Below are 13,601 nucleotides of genomic sequence, written 5' to 3'. Positions count from 1 at the left end.
CCACTATTACCGGAGCTCTGGCGCTGTCGGCGGTAATTCTTCTTCTTCTTCAATACCTATACATTCCAACTGGAACTTGGCCTGCTTTCCAACTTAGTATTCTATTAGCATATCCTCAGTTATTAATTGAAAGCTTTTCTATGCCCGCCAATGCATGAGTATGTACTTGTGTGGCAAGTACAATGGATACACTATGCCCAGGATGTTGAGAATGTTTGCCACCCGAAAACATCATGGACCGGACCGGGAATCGAACTCACCATCTCCGGATTGGCAATCCTACGCCTTTGCTCGCAAGTAAGCCAGCCAGCGGTAATTATGTGATTCTTAACACGTACGTCCTCAACCCCCATTTTACGACAAAACTCAAAATTCAAAACCACGCAGCTCAGCCAATTTCTAACGTATTTCCAAGCAATCTTCTGGAATCGATCACAAAATTCCTATAGTTTTGGGAACCGAGGTCAATTTTTGTGCAATGGCCATGGTTCCGGATATATTCCGGGGAGTACTGGGGTTACCTCCCTCCCGGGAAAAATGGTCACTGGCAGATCGACTTCGAAATCCATCGTGCGACATGTCAAACTTCATGATTTTGCAAAACAAGTACACTGGAGTACATTTCGGCGACTTTCGATCGAATTTGCCACCCTCCGGATACTTCCAGGGCCTGGTTCCCTTCATTCAATCTTGGAACCCATCTTGCGACATATCAAACTTCATGATTTTGCAAAACAAGTACACTGGAGTCCATTTCGGTGAATTTCGATCGAATTGGCCACCTTCCGGGTACTTCCAGGTAGGCCTGTGTGCTGATTGAAATTTTACCGGCGGTGGCGTGATAGATCATTTTCAGGCGGCGGCGTCACGCCGTTGGTGATCAGCGGCGGCGTGGATCGGCGTGAACCAGTTTCAAGCGCCAAAACTTCTTCAGAAGTTCGTCAAGGAATACTTCCAGATGTTCCTCCACTAGTTTTTTTTAAAAGATCGTCAATAAATTCCTTTGGACATTCCTCCGTAAGTGCTTCTGGGAAGTTCCTCCAGAAACTCCTCCCGGATTTCGTCTGGAAGTTCCTTAAGGAATTTCTCTGGAAGCTCCTCCAGGAATTCATCTGGAAGTTCCTCCGGAGGTTCTTCCGGAAATTCCTCCGGAAGTTTCTCCAGGAATTCCTCCGGAAGTTTCTCCATGAATTCTTCCGGAAGTTCGTCCAGGAATTCCTCCGGAAGTTCTTCCAGGAATTCTTCCGGAAACTGGAATTGGCCACCTGGAATTCCTGGAATTTCTGGAGGATTTTCCGGATGAATTCCTGGAGGAACTTCCGGAGGAATTCCTGGAGGAACTTCCGGAGGAATTCCTGGAGAAATTTCCGGAGGAATTCCTGAAGGAACTTCCGGAGGAATTCCTGGAGAAGTTTCCGGAGGAATTCCTGGAGGAACTTCCGGAGGAATTCCTGAAGGAACTTACGGAGGAATTCCTGAAGGAACTTCCGGAGGAATTCCTGAAGGAACTTCCAGAGGAACTCCTGAAAGAAACTTCCGGAGGAATTCCTGAAGGAACTTACGGAGGCATTCCTAAAGGAACTTCCGGAGGAATTCCTTAACGAACCAGTGACCATTTTTCCCGGGAGGGAGGTAACCCCAGTACTCCCCGGAATATATCCGGAACCATGGCCATTGCACAAAAATTGACCTCGGTTCCCAAAACTATAGGAATTTTGTGATCGATTCCAGAAGATTGCTTGAAAATCCGTTAGAAATTGGCTGAGCTGCGTGGTTTTGAATTTTGAGTTTTGTCGTAAAATGGGGGTTGGGGACTAGACTGGCCCAAAATGCTTGAAATCCTGAATTTCAAACCTTGCACCCTTAAATGACAGTTTGGGGGTCCCAGAAGCTCCCCTGAAAATTTCAGCTCATTCGGTCCAGTGGTTGGCGTGCGCAAATGGCTCAAAATTTGTATGTGAAAAGTGATCCAAATGTATGGGGAAACGCAACCGTTTCAGTTTTTTGCTTCTAGATGACGCTGTAGTCGACGGATTCCTGTTGTAGACAAAATGTAGAACCTTTTTTATATAAGGAAGCGACTGGTGAAGACCGGATGTAAATCCCTTTGAAATTGGTCAAGTTATAAGCATCCAAAGTCGAGGGTTTCGAACATGTCCTCCAGGGGTGTTTAAAATGAGAGCAACGTACCACCGACCATTGCGGCGGCGATGCTGGCGTATTCGGTGCCTTGCGAAATTAAATGCATGATTATCACGCAATCTCGCGAATTTTTATCCGATTGGTAAATACTTTCCGTGCTCTGTACAGTAGTGTAGCTAGAGAGGGAGGGGGTGAATAAGGGGGGGCAAGGGGGGGGGATCTTTTTTTTTTAGTAGAAAAACACATCCGGGATATTGTTCGATGTTTAATCTCGCAATTTTCTGGCGTCGTTTTATCTTCGAGCTAACACGCTAAAAAAATTACTCAAAATTGACATAAATTGAAAAACTCAAAATTTGGTCAAGTTTGGTTTATGCTATAGTTTAGAGTTCAATTTTCGAAGCTTGAATGTAAATACACGAAATAAATTAAGTACTTCTTCCATTTATTTTGTTAGCCTCAAATAAAAATATACAGCCATCCAGTTCCAACATTATTGATATGATCCCTCAAAATTACCTTATATTTGGTAGGATCGTTCCTTACAGAACAATATTTGACCCACTTTATTATTTCCCCTTTATGGCGACCAATTTCAGTATAAGGTATTCAGAAAAACCGATCATTTCAGGAATTTTAATTTTTCATAAAATTGTAACTTCCAAATCATTAGGCCTATTTGTTGTATTAACAAATCAAATAAAAGCTCTTTATTTCTACAGGTATACCTCGATATAACGTAACTATTTTTTCACTCTTCAAATCGTTGTATCTCCAAAACCACTGGTCCTGCAAGAAAAATGTGCTTCTTGCTTTTGTGAAGTGATATTTGATCGTGCAAGTGGAATACATAAAATGGATTCAAAATCTAAGGAAGAATTAAGTATGGAACTTGTTGTCCCAATTGAAAGTTTTAAAGGTGTAAAGTTGCCTTCAAACGGTGATGTGCTGGGTCGGATGCGTTTTATAATGAAAAATCAACACTTGAGTATAAAACCAGCTGCTAAAACTGTAGTAACTGAACTTCAAATTTTTTGGGAGAAATATAGAATTCCTCTAATGTAACACTACAATGCTGTTGTTAAGCTCCAAAAATGATTTAACAAAATGCGAGCAATTATCAAAAAATCTTCTTACGTGGGAGATAAACAGAAAGAGCAAGAGTCTAGTTTCATTAATAATTTGGTTCGATTGTTTGACATTGCTCGACGAAATGCATTAAATTTGATTAAAAACGATAAGGATAAACAGTTCCTTATTCTTCAAAGGGAAGTTGGAAGGCCTGGATCTGCCTTTGCGAGAGATAAAAAAGGCAAAATCGAAGAAGAACCAACAACGGAACCATAGCCTTCCTTGGAATCTCAATCAGCTACCAGCGTTTTTACTATTGATGGAGGAGGTAAGAATATAATCAAATAAACTTCTACTATATGTCAATATTTTTATGTCTTGCTTCCAGATGAGAAACCTTCCATTAGTAGAGCGTTTTCCGAGCGAAGTAAATCAAAAATAATGACTCCTATACTAGCTGCCACCCTAGACCGTATTGGACTAAGCGACCGAAATGCAATGTATGTTATTTCTGCGGTTCTAACAAGTGCTGGACTAAACTTAGGTAAGTTCTCCTTAACAGTACTTTTATTGTATTGTTCTTTCCCCTTGAGTTTAATTTTATTATATTGATAGTATCTTGTAACTAAAACAAAATCTTTATCAACTTTATCTATTTTCCAGACGATTTTACCGTTAGTAGACAAACAATCTCAAGGGCCCGTGCAGAATATCGCGAGGAGATTGCTCAAAATATCCAAAGCAATTTTGATCTAAATGGACCACTTGTTGTACATTGGGATGAAAAGTTGCTTCAAGATCTTACAGGTAATATATTTGAGTATTTTTTATAGCACTGAAATGTGTTATTCTGTGTTATGATTTTTGGATATTTTCTAACTAAGCATGATTTGAAGTAATCGATAAGTTTTTTTGTTATTTAAAATTTCTCTTCTACAATTTTAGATTACATTTGGTAATATTTGTTTTTTTTTAAAGAAGCTATTTGTAACATATTTTTAACTTTTTTTTTAAAGAGTATCTGATTTTTTTTCTTTTCAGGTACTGACAAAGTAGAAACACAGACAAACAGACATAACATATTGAACATTCACTCATCAAATTCATCGTCATTCAAACACTAACGACATCTGTTGATTTCAGTTAGTTGGGCAAATCACGAACCAGATGGCGGTAGTGAGCAAACATCAAACTCGAGCAAATTCGATGCGCGCGCCACGTGTGATCGATTTGCCAACTAATGATTATTTGAATCGACCAGTAAATCATTGAACGATGGAAATTTGACGAGTGTTATGTCAGTTTGTCTGTTGTAGAAAGATTGCCAGTTTTGGTATCTTCTGGAGCAAATGTTCAGCTGCTTGGAGGCAAACGAAGTTTGCAAATTGATGAATGCATGGGAACTAAGCGATCGCATCTGTGCAATGGGATTTGATACAACAGAAGCAAATACAGGAATCAAAAAAGGCGCTTGTACCCTAATCGAGAAGCGGATTGGCAGAGATCTTTTATGGCTGGCGTGTAGGCATCATGAGTAATTCTCGCTGAAACCGAACCACTATTTGCACGAGGTTCTTAAAAATGACTAAATTTATATTCTATGGAAAGCTTTCGGCGAGTACATTAAGGATCCGAGTTAAATTCTTCAGAAAGATGAACCCCTCGTTAGTTATACCCGAAATCATTTTAATGGACCCCTCGATTTTTGTCAATTCTTGACTCACCAAAACTGTCATAACTCCAACATTTCTCAACCGATCATAGAGATCAGCATATCGTTGGAAAGATAAAGAGTGTATCCTCAATTTGCAATAATAAAAATTAACTATTTTAAACTATTTTTCCGCCAGGTTCGCAACCATCGATTTTGTATATTAATACATCGATGGAAAGCTTAGCTTATGTTGTGCATTGTGTCCGAAAATCTCAGGTGTATAATTTTTCTATCAGTTATGTACGATTTACCAAAATATATTTTGAAGGGCCATCTGACCAACGAACATTATTTTTATGGTTAATATGGTATTACGACGTCAGTTCCTTGATTTCATACACTATTCTAAGCCAAATATGTCTCAAAAATGGAAAGCATATCTACAACAGTATTTTATTTGAAGGGCTCAAAAGTTTTGAGCATAACAGAACCGTATTCAAGTTATTGTATTGAATAATTCAAGAATTTTGGTATTGGTAAATCGTACATAACTTTTGATAGAAAAAACCTTCACCTGAGATTTTTGGACACAATGCACAAGGACAAGCTTTCCATCGATGTATTAATATTCTAAATTGGTGGTTGCAAACCTGGCGGAAAAATAGTTTTTAAAAAGAAATCCAAAATGGCAGCCAAATTCAATATGGCTGCTTATATTTTTATTATTGCAAATTGAGGATACACTCTTCCTCTTTCCAACGATATGCTGATCTCTATGATCGGTTGAGAAATGTTGTAGTTATGACAGTTTTGGTGAGTCAAGAATTGACAAAAATCGAGGGGTACATTAAAATGATTTCGTGTATAACTAACGAGAGGTCCATCTTTCTGAAGAATTTAACTCGGATCCTTAATATACTCGCCGAAAGCTTTCGAAAGAATATAAATTTAGGCATTTTTAAGATTTTATTTATTTATTCAGACTAAGGCCGAAGTGGCCTGTGCGGTATATAAGAGTCTCCTCCATTCGGCTCGGTCCATGGCTACACGTCGCCAACCACGCAGTCTACGGAGGGTCCGCAAGTCATCTTCCACCTGATCGATCCACCTTGCCCGCTGCGCACCTCGCCTTCTTGTGCCCGTCGGATCGTTGTCGAGAACCATTTTCACCGGGTTACTATCCGACATTCTGGCTACGTGCCCGGCCCATCGCAGTCGTCCGATTTTCGCGGTGTGAACGATGGATGGTTCTCCCAACAGCTGATGCAATTCGTGGTTCATTCGCCTCCTCCACGTACCGTCCGCCATCTGCACCCCACCATAGATGGTACGCAGCACTTTCCTTTCGAAAACTCAAGTGTGCGTTGGTCCTCCACGAGCATCGTCCAGGTCTCGTGTCCGTAGAGGACTACCGGTCTAATGAGCGTTTTGTAGATTGTCAGTTTGGTACGGCGGCGAACTCTATTCGATCGGAGCGTCTTGCGGAGTCCAAAGTACGTACGATTTCCAGCCACTATGCGTCTCCGAATTTCTCTGCTGGTGTCATTTTCGGCAGTCACCAGTGAGCCCAAGTACACAAATTTTTCTACCACCTCGATTTCGTCACCACCGATGCAAACTCGCGGTGGGTGGCTCACATTGTCTTCTCTTGAACCTCTTCCTATCATGTACTTCGTCTTCGACGTGTTGATGACTAGTCCGATCCGCTTAGCTTCCCTCTTCAGTCTGATGTAGGCTTCCTCCATCTTCTCAAAGTTACGTGCCATAATATCTATGTCGTCGGCGAAACCAAATAGCTGGACGGACTTATTGAAAATTGTACCACTCGTGTTAATCCCTGCTCTTCGTATTACCCCTTCCAAAGCGATGTTGAATAGCAAACACGAAAGACCATCACCTTGCCGTAACCCTCTGCGGGTTTCGAAGGGACTCGAGAATGCCCTGAAACTCGAACTACGCACATCACCCGATCCATCGTCGCCTTGATCAACCGTATCAGTTTATCCGGAAAACCGTGTTCGTGCATTAGCTGCCATAGCTGGTCCCGATCGATTGTATCATATGCGGCTTTGAAGTCAATGAATAGATGATGTGTGGGCACGTTGTATTCGCGGCATTTCTGCAGTACTTGGCGAATGGCGAACACCTGGTCCGTGGTGGAGCGTTCGCCCATAAAACCCGCCTGGTACTGCCCCACGAACTCCCTTGCAGTTGGTGCTAGTCGACGGCATAAAATTTGGGAGAGTACCTTGTAGGCGGCGTTCAGCAATGTGATTGCGCGGTAGTTGCTACAATCCAGCTTATCGCCCTTTTGTAGATGGGACACGACACCTTCCATCCACTCCTGCGGCAAAACTTCCTCCTCCCAAATCTTGGTAATGACCCAGTGCAGCGCTCTAGCCAGTGCCTCACCACCGTGTTTAAATAGCTCTCCTGGTAGTTGGTCAACCCCAGGATTTGTTGTTCTTCAACCGGCCAATCTCCTCCTGGATTTCCTGGAGATCCGGAGCCAGGAAGATTATGTCCTGCGCGCGTTCTCCCAGGTCCATCACCATACCGCCATCTTCGTCTGCCACATCGCCATTCAGGTGTTCTTCGTAGTGCTGCCGCCACCTTTGGATCACCTCACGCTCGTTCGTAAGAAGGTTCCCGTTTATGTCCTTACACATATCAGGCTGTGGCACGTGGCCCTTACGTGAACGGTTTAACTTCTCATAGAACTTTCGTGTGTTATTAGCGCGGTACAGTTGCTCCGTTTCTTCACGGTCTCGATCTTCCTGCTGGCGCTTTTTCCTCCGGAAAATCGAGTTTTGTCTGTTCCGCGCCTGTTTATATCGTGCCTCGTTCGCCCTCGTGCGGTGTTGCAGCAATCTCGCCCATGCTGCATTCTTCTCTTCCACTAACTGCTCACATTCGCCGTCATACCAGTCGTTTCTCTGAGATCCGGGGCACCGTGTCAAGTGCAGCGGTTGCGGTGCTACCAATGGCGGATCGAATATCTCTCCAGCCATCTTCAAGAGACGCTGCGCCTAGCTGCTCTTCCGTTGGGAGTGCCACTTCCAGCTGCTGCGCGTATTCTTGGGCTAGTCTACCGTCTCGTAGCCGCCCGATATTAAGCCGCGGCGTCCGACTTCGACGCGTGTTGTACACCGTCGAGAGTTTTGAGCGCAGGCATACTGCAACGAGGTAGTGGTCGGATTCAATATTCGCACTGCGGTAAGTGCGGACGTTCGTGATGTCGGAGAAGAATTTACCGTCGATTAGAACGTGGTCGATTTGGTTTTCCGTTTCTTGGTTAATCTCTTATATTGTTCGTAATGATTGGTTTTCTAGGCGGCTTATTGGGCCTGCGCAAACCTCCTGTCTCGTCGGAGGGCCGTCGTGTCAGGGCTGTTTAGCGTCCCACCTAACACCAGGACTTGGGCTTGTGCGCTTTGAGCGGCACACGGTCGCTTTGGTGGGGCCTACTTGCGGATACATGCAGCTTTTTATAGAGGTTTAACAGGGCCCACTGTCAAACCCCACCACATCCTAGGCAAGCCCCACAACTCGCAGATGGCCTGGGGAGGGATCGTCAAGCCCTTGGACATAGTCCCTGCTGCCCTAATGCATTTTTAAGAACCTCGTGCAAATAGTGGCCCGGTTTCAGCGAGAATTACTCTCATATTGCCGAAGTTTTGATGACAGCAGCTTGGGAAAAACTATTTCCTTCAAAAGGCCCTTCTTCTAGTATTTTTATAAAATTTAAATCGGCATGGCCTACTATGGATTAATCCTTTGATGAAAATATGGTAGACGGAAACATTATGGAGTTCCTTGGTGATGAAACCCAACATTTGATAGAATTTTTGAAAAACCGACTCAATATTCAACAGCAACGACAATAGTTGGCATAGTTGCTAAATTTATCTTTAGCATTTCTTGGTGTGAAAAGAATTAAATTTTCGCTACCAGGAGCACATAGCAATGTCAGATGGATGGCGAAAGTAATATATTGTCTTAAAATATGGCTGTTTAGAGGCCAATTTGACATGACCGATGATAAAAGGCGAAAAATTCCAGTAATGTGTGCTTTTATTTTACGAGTTTACATTTGGTTTGGTTTAAAGCTCCTTTACCCTCATCAGCAGCACGAAATGATCTAAACCTGGCAAAAAAATTGATAACTTTACGAGATGCTTTCCCTGATCAATCAAGAAATGTGTATATGGCTGCGGCTTCAAGATTTGCAAATCATCTATGGTACTTGAGTGAAGAACTAGTCGCTCTTGCTTTTTTCCACCCAGAAATATCTAATGATGAGAGAAAAGAAATGGCACACAATTTAAAATCTTGTAAGGGTGATGAAGTAAGAAAAATAAAATTAAATGTATCTACGATCGATAAGTTGACTTCTTGTACGCTTCTGGATTTTGTTTCTAAAAATAAGATTAATTTTTTTGAAATTTCTGGAATATCTGCAAATTTTTTCAAAGAAGATCCTAGTATATGGGATGAATTGGAAGAATTTGTTGAAAGTAGAAATAAAATTAATTCATTTTTGGTAGTGAATGATTGTGCTGAAAGAGGAGTTAAACTAGTTCAAGTTTTTTGTGGAAAACTGACAAAAAATGAAGAACAGCTTCAATATCTTCTCAAAGTTGTTCAACAGCATAGGCAAAATTTTCCAGGTTGCACTCGCTCTGTTATAAAGGAAGGCCTAGCAGTTGAAATAAATAATTAGTATAGGTATAAGTGTTGTTTGTTGATAACTTTGTAGTTTTATACTGTTAATAAATTATGCTATAAACATTAAAACTGTTGTTTGAAAAATATATAACTTATATAATATCCCAGGTCTCTCTGTCTTTCTGTCCTTCTGTCCCTCTGTCTGTAACGATAATATCATATCGTTCTAAAATTGATGCAACGGGCATCACAATGTCCGAAAACAACTCGTTACAAATATTTCATGAATTTTGTCTCCCTTTAAGAACTTCAGCTCGTTGGCTTCAGTGGTAAGTCACCCCCTCCCTCTCTAGCTACACTACTGTACAGAGCACGGAAAGTATTTACCAATCGGATAAAAATTCGCGAGATTGCGTGATAATCATGCATTTAATTTCGCACGGCACCGAATACGCCTGCATCGCCGCCGCAATGGTCGGTGGTACGTTGCTCTCATTTTAAACACCCCTGGGAGACACGCTCGACACCCTCGACTTTGGATGCTTATAACTTGGCCAATTTCAAAGGGATTTACATCCGGTCTTCACCAGTCGCTTCCTTATATAAAAAAGGTTCTACATTTTGTCCACAACAGGAATCCGTCGACTACAGCGCCACCTAGAAGCAAAAAACTGAAACGGTTGCGTTTCCTCATACATTTGGATCACTTTTCCCATACAAACTTTGAGCCATTTGCGCACGCCAACCACTGGACCGAATGAGCTGAAATTTTCAGGGGAGCTTCTGGGACCCCCAAACTGTCATTTAAGGGTGCAAGGTTTGAAATTCCAGACTTTTCACTTTTTCCATATAAGCTTGGGCCACTCTATTGGGGACGTACGTGTTAAATGCATTTGGAGCTACAGTATGATTATTATGTTTGTCAGTTTCAGCTTTTTCTTCATCAAAGTGAATAATAATTTTATGTGACCCATGATTGTGGGGGGACTGTAGCTAGTGTTGATATTAATAATCCAATTTTGGAGGCTCAAAATTCAAGCTGGTATTATTGAGCGATTGACCGAATTAATAATATCAGATGACTCAATGAGCCAGCTGCCAGCCGCATTCGACACAACGAAAATGTTTGTTTACTTTTCACACCAATTTTCGTTATCAGTTCGCCAATAATCGATTTGTCGTTACAAATTGCATTTGATTCATTACACACTTCCACTTGCAACCATGACCATGATTTTTTTTCATCATTTCTGCTTCGAATTCTTTTATTTCTGGAATTGAAGTGCTAATCAGCCTCACACGCTTTTCTGCAGTTGACTGGCTCCCGCACATAACATAAATAAATTATCATAATTCGAGATATAAGCACTAACTCTGTTGGCAGGCAGAATGGAAGAGCATGCAACAGGTTTTAGTTTCGGCGTCAGCAATTACAAAACTGAGGCTCTTCTTCTTATGATGGTTCAACCTTGACAATGAGTCGCCAGAGTTTGGCGTCTTGCTGCTCCTGTTCGTCGCATTCACATCTTTAAATCTATATCTTTGCGAACATTTTCCCTTCTCACGTTGTGCAATTCCACGAAAATCGATTGTCATGTGTAGCACCATCACTCAAAAATTCTTCTAGAATTTCACCGACGAAGAATTACCGTTCATAAACGTCTTTATCTTGCCGTCGTACTTCACATGCCAATTTCTTCGACTGTGTTTTCTATAATTAAATTTTACAACGCAAAGCCCTAAATTCGCGACTAAGGAATTTGTATCCATTGAGCATATCACTGTCTTTCTTCTTACCCCGTCACGGCCGAAAACGATGGGCATGAAGCGCGTCCTGGACTGGTGCAGCTTATTCGGCCCATTGGGGTTGTTGTTGAACTCCTTTATCAAGGACTCGATTCGCGTAGCATCTGGCATTTTCGATAAGCGATTGTTCAAGCTTTCAAAACACAATCTACACCACTGTTATAATTCATCCAACACTTCACAGCATAGCATATGGCGGAATTTAACGCACAGTTAGCAGATAACAAAGTCCCACGATAGACGGCGTAGCGTCGTGCGAGCCAACACCGGGCAGCTCCAACGACGACTTACCAACGGCTGATCGCGCTTACTAACCGAACTAAACTGATTTCAAATTCGCAAAATCTAACCACAGCGAGCGATATATGGTCCGGTCCGCCGGTCACTCACTGTTCTACGCTGAACACATGGCCGTCGGTGGGATGGTTTTGTTGTTGCCGCTTCTTCGAATAGGAAGCATACGGAAGCATCGCTGATTGCGATTCAAATACAAAACAGGGGGGCTCGACAAAGGGTTTACCCGGCTTGGGGTAAACCGGTCAATCGACGCTAACTGTTTGTGAGCACCATACCGTGCACAGTGGATATGAACGACGAATAATCAGTTTTGAATTCAGATAAGAAACATAGGTATCGAAACGCGATGTGGTAGACCACAGCTAGCGATTTGAACCGCATCCGCCGACAATGTTTTGCAATGCGCCCCTGTCGATATTTTTTCATCAGCGCGCTGCTGTTCAAAATCAGTCTTTTTAACTTTTTAACGCAACAATGTGAACGTCTGAAACTTCTTGGCTTTTCATATTTCGTGGAAAACTACTTGACCTACATACTTTCTTTTCCCTAACTAATTTTAATTGTTAATTAACAATACATGCATTCATCTCTTAGATTAGGTGTTCCGTGTTTTCTTAACACTATCATCCTTATTTGCTATGTTTCATTTTTAGTTATTATTAATACATTTATACGATACATACAATACATCTAGACCAACATTTGAAAAGGGCGTAACAGCCAAAATTTATTCCTTCTGATTCTTTGTCCCCATATATAGCTTTATATGTAGACGAAGAATCAGAAGGAATAAATTTTGGCTGTTACGCCCTTTTCAAATGTTGGTCTAGACATAAAAATAAAAATAAATAAAAACTAAACTTAACCTAATTTATACTAAGGGTACAAGGAGCTTATCATTGCAATACAAGATTGCAACGATTTTTGTCTAAAATTGGAAACTATTTTTGTTGGACATTTGTTGCAATTTCTCAATATTAGAAATTCTATGAAGTTTATTGGTACCTGAGACGAGAACTGCAAAGACGGCTTCTTTTGACGTGGGACTACGTCTGTGTTTTCTATATTGGGGTACACTTTACGATTGCGAAAATCGGGGACCGTCACGAAAATATGATAGACTTTAAACTTTAATATCTAAGCCGTTTCTCGCTGGATTTTCAATTTTTTTTTACCATTCGATCAAGGATGAGTCAACGCTTCTTTGTATTTCTTTGAAAATACTGGTTTTTAACTATTTATTATCGATAATTGATTAACAGTTTAGAAATAGGTCAACCAACCAATCACGTACATGCATCACTAGCACAGACATCAAAAATCAATCACTTGCGGGTTTGGATCTAATCCTCAGTTTGAACAAGGTTTCACGCAGAGCAGACGCATCAAAGCGATCGCAGCGGAGCGGACACATCATCACGGAGGCGCTTATAACATTTTCAAAAGAAATCCATCGCATTGGTGGTGGTGCTCGATGTGTTGCTGCATTCAACCTCAACGAACCAGCATTTCATATGAAGAAAGGGTTGACCATAAAAATAGCACTGTGGCGATCCCGCACCGCCAGTGCCGATGCTGAAATTTTATTACAAATTGTGGTTTCAGTTTGTTGGAAAATTGGGAAATGAAAAATTTGTTCTTTTAAGACCAACATTTTATGAAAAGAAAGAGTTAATTGCGAAAATGTACTGTTTGCGAAAATGTACTGTTTCGGTGGCATCAGGTTTGGCGTGGTAGCTTGGTTGCTGTTGTTGATTCCATCCATTAAAATTTACTGCATCATCTCCTCCGGCGCGCTATCAAATTCGCTATTTACGATTGAGCTTTGCACTTTGAAGTAAGTATATTTCGGATAGTCGGATCAACCTTCTTTTGTTTAAAATGGAGACTTTTGTATAAAATCAATGAAGACGCCACCTCAGTGAAAACTATCTACAGCAACCACCCATCGGTGAACGTCATT

General features: G+C 41.5%; 1 protein-coding gene across 2 annotated transcripts in view; it reads right to left on the bottom strand.

Annotated features, from left to right (window-relative positions):
- LOC134227901 (calpain-B-like) overlaps nt 1–11,689 on the bottom strand; it is a 43,205-nt gene extending 31,516 nt beyond the window's left edge. Inside the window, exon 1 of one of the 2 annotated variants that reach the window (XM_062709606.1) lies at nt 11,333–11,689. In XM_062709606.1, coding sequence (XP_062565590.1) covers nt 11,333–11,452 — 120 coding nt within the window. In that variant the 5' untranslated portion in view covers nt 11,453–11,689. The remainder of the gene's footprint in view (nt 1–11,332) is intronic. The other variant, XM_062709607.1, reaches the window with a different exon arrangement.
- Nucleotides 11,690–13,601: the final 1,912 nt, after the last annotated feature.

The sequence above is a fragment of the Armigeres subalbatus genome, chromosome 3, assembly GCF_024139115.2.
Source record: "Armigeres subalbatus isolate Guangzhou_Male chromosome 3, GZ_Asu_2, whole genome shotgun sequence".
Taxonomy (NCBI): domain Eukaryota; kingdom Metazoa; phylum Arthropoda; class Insecta; order Diptera; family Culicidae; genus Armigeres; species Armigeres subalbatus.
This window is presented reverse-complemented; position numbering and strand designations above follow the sequence as displayed.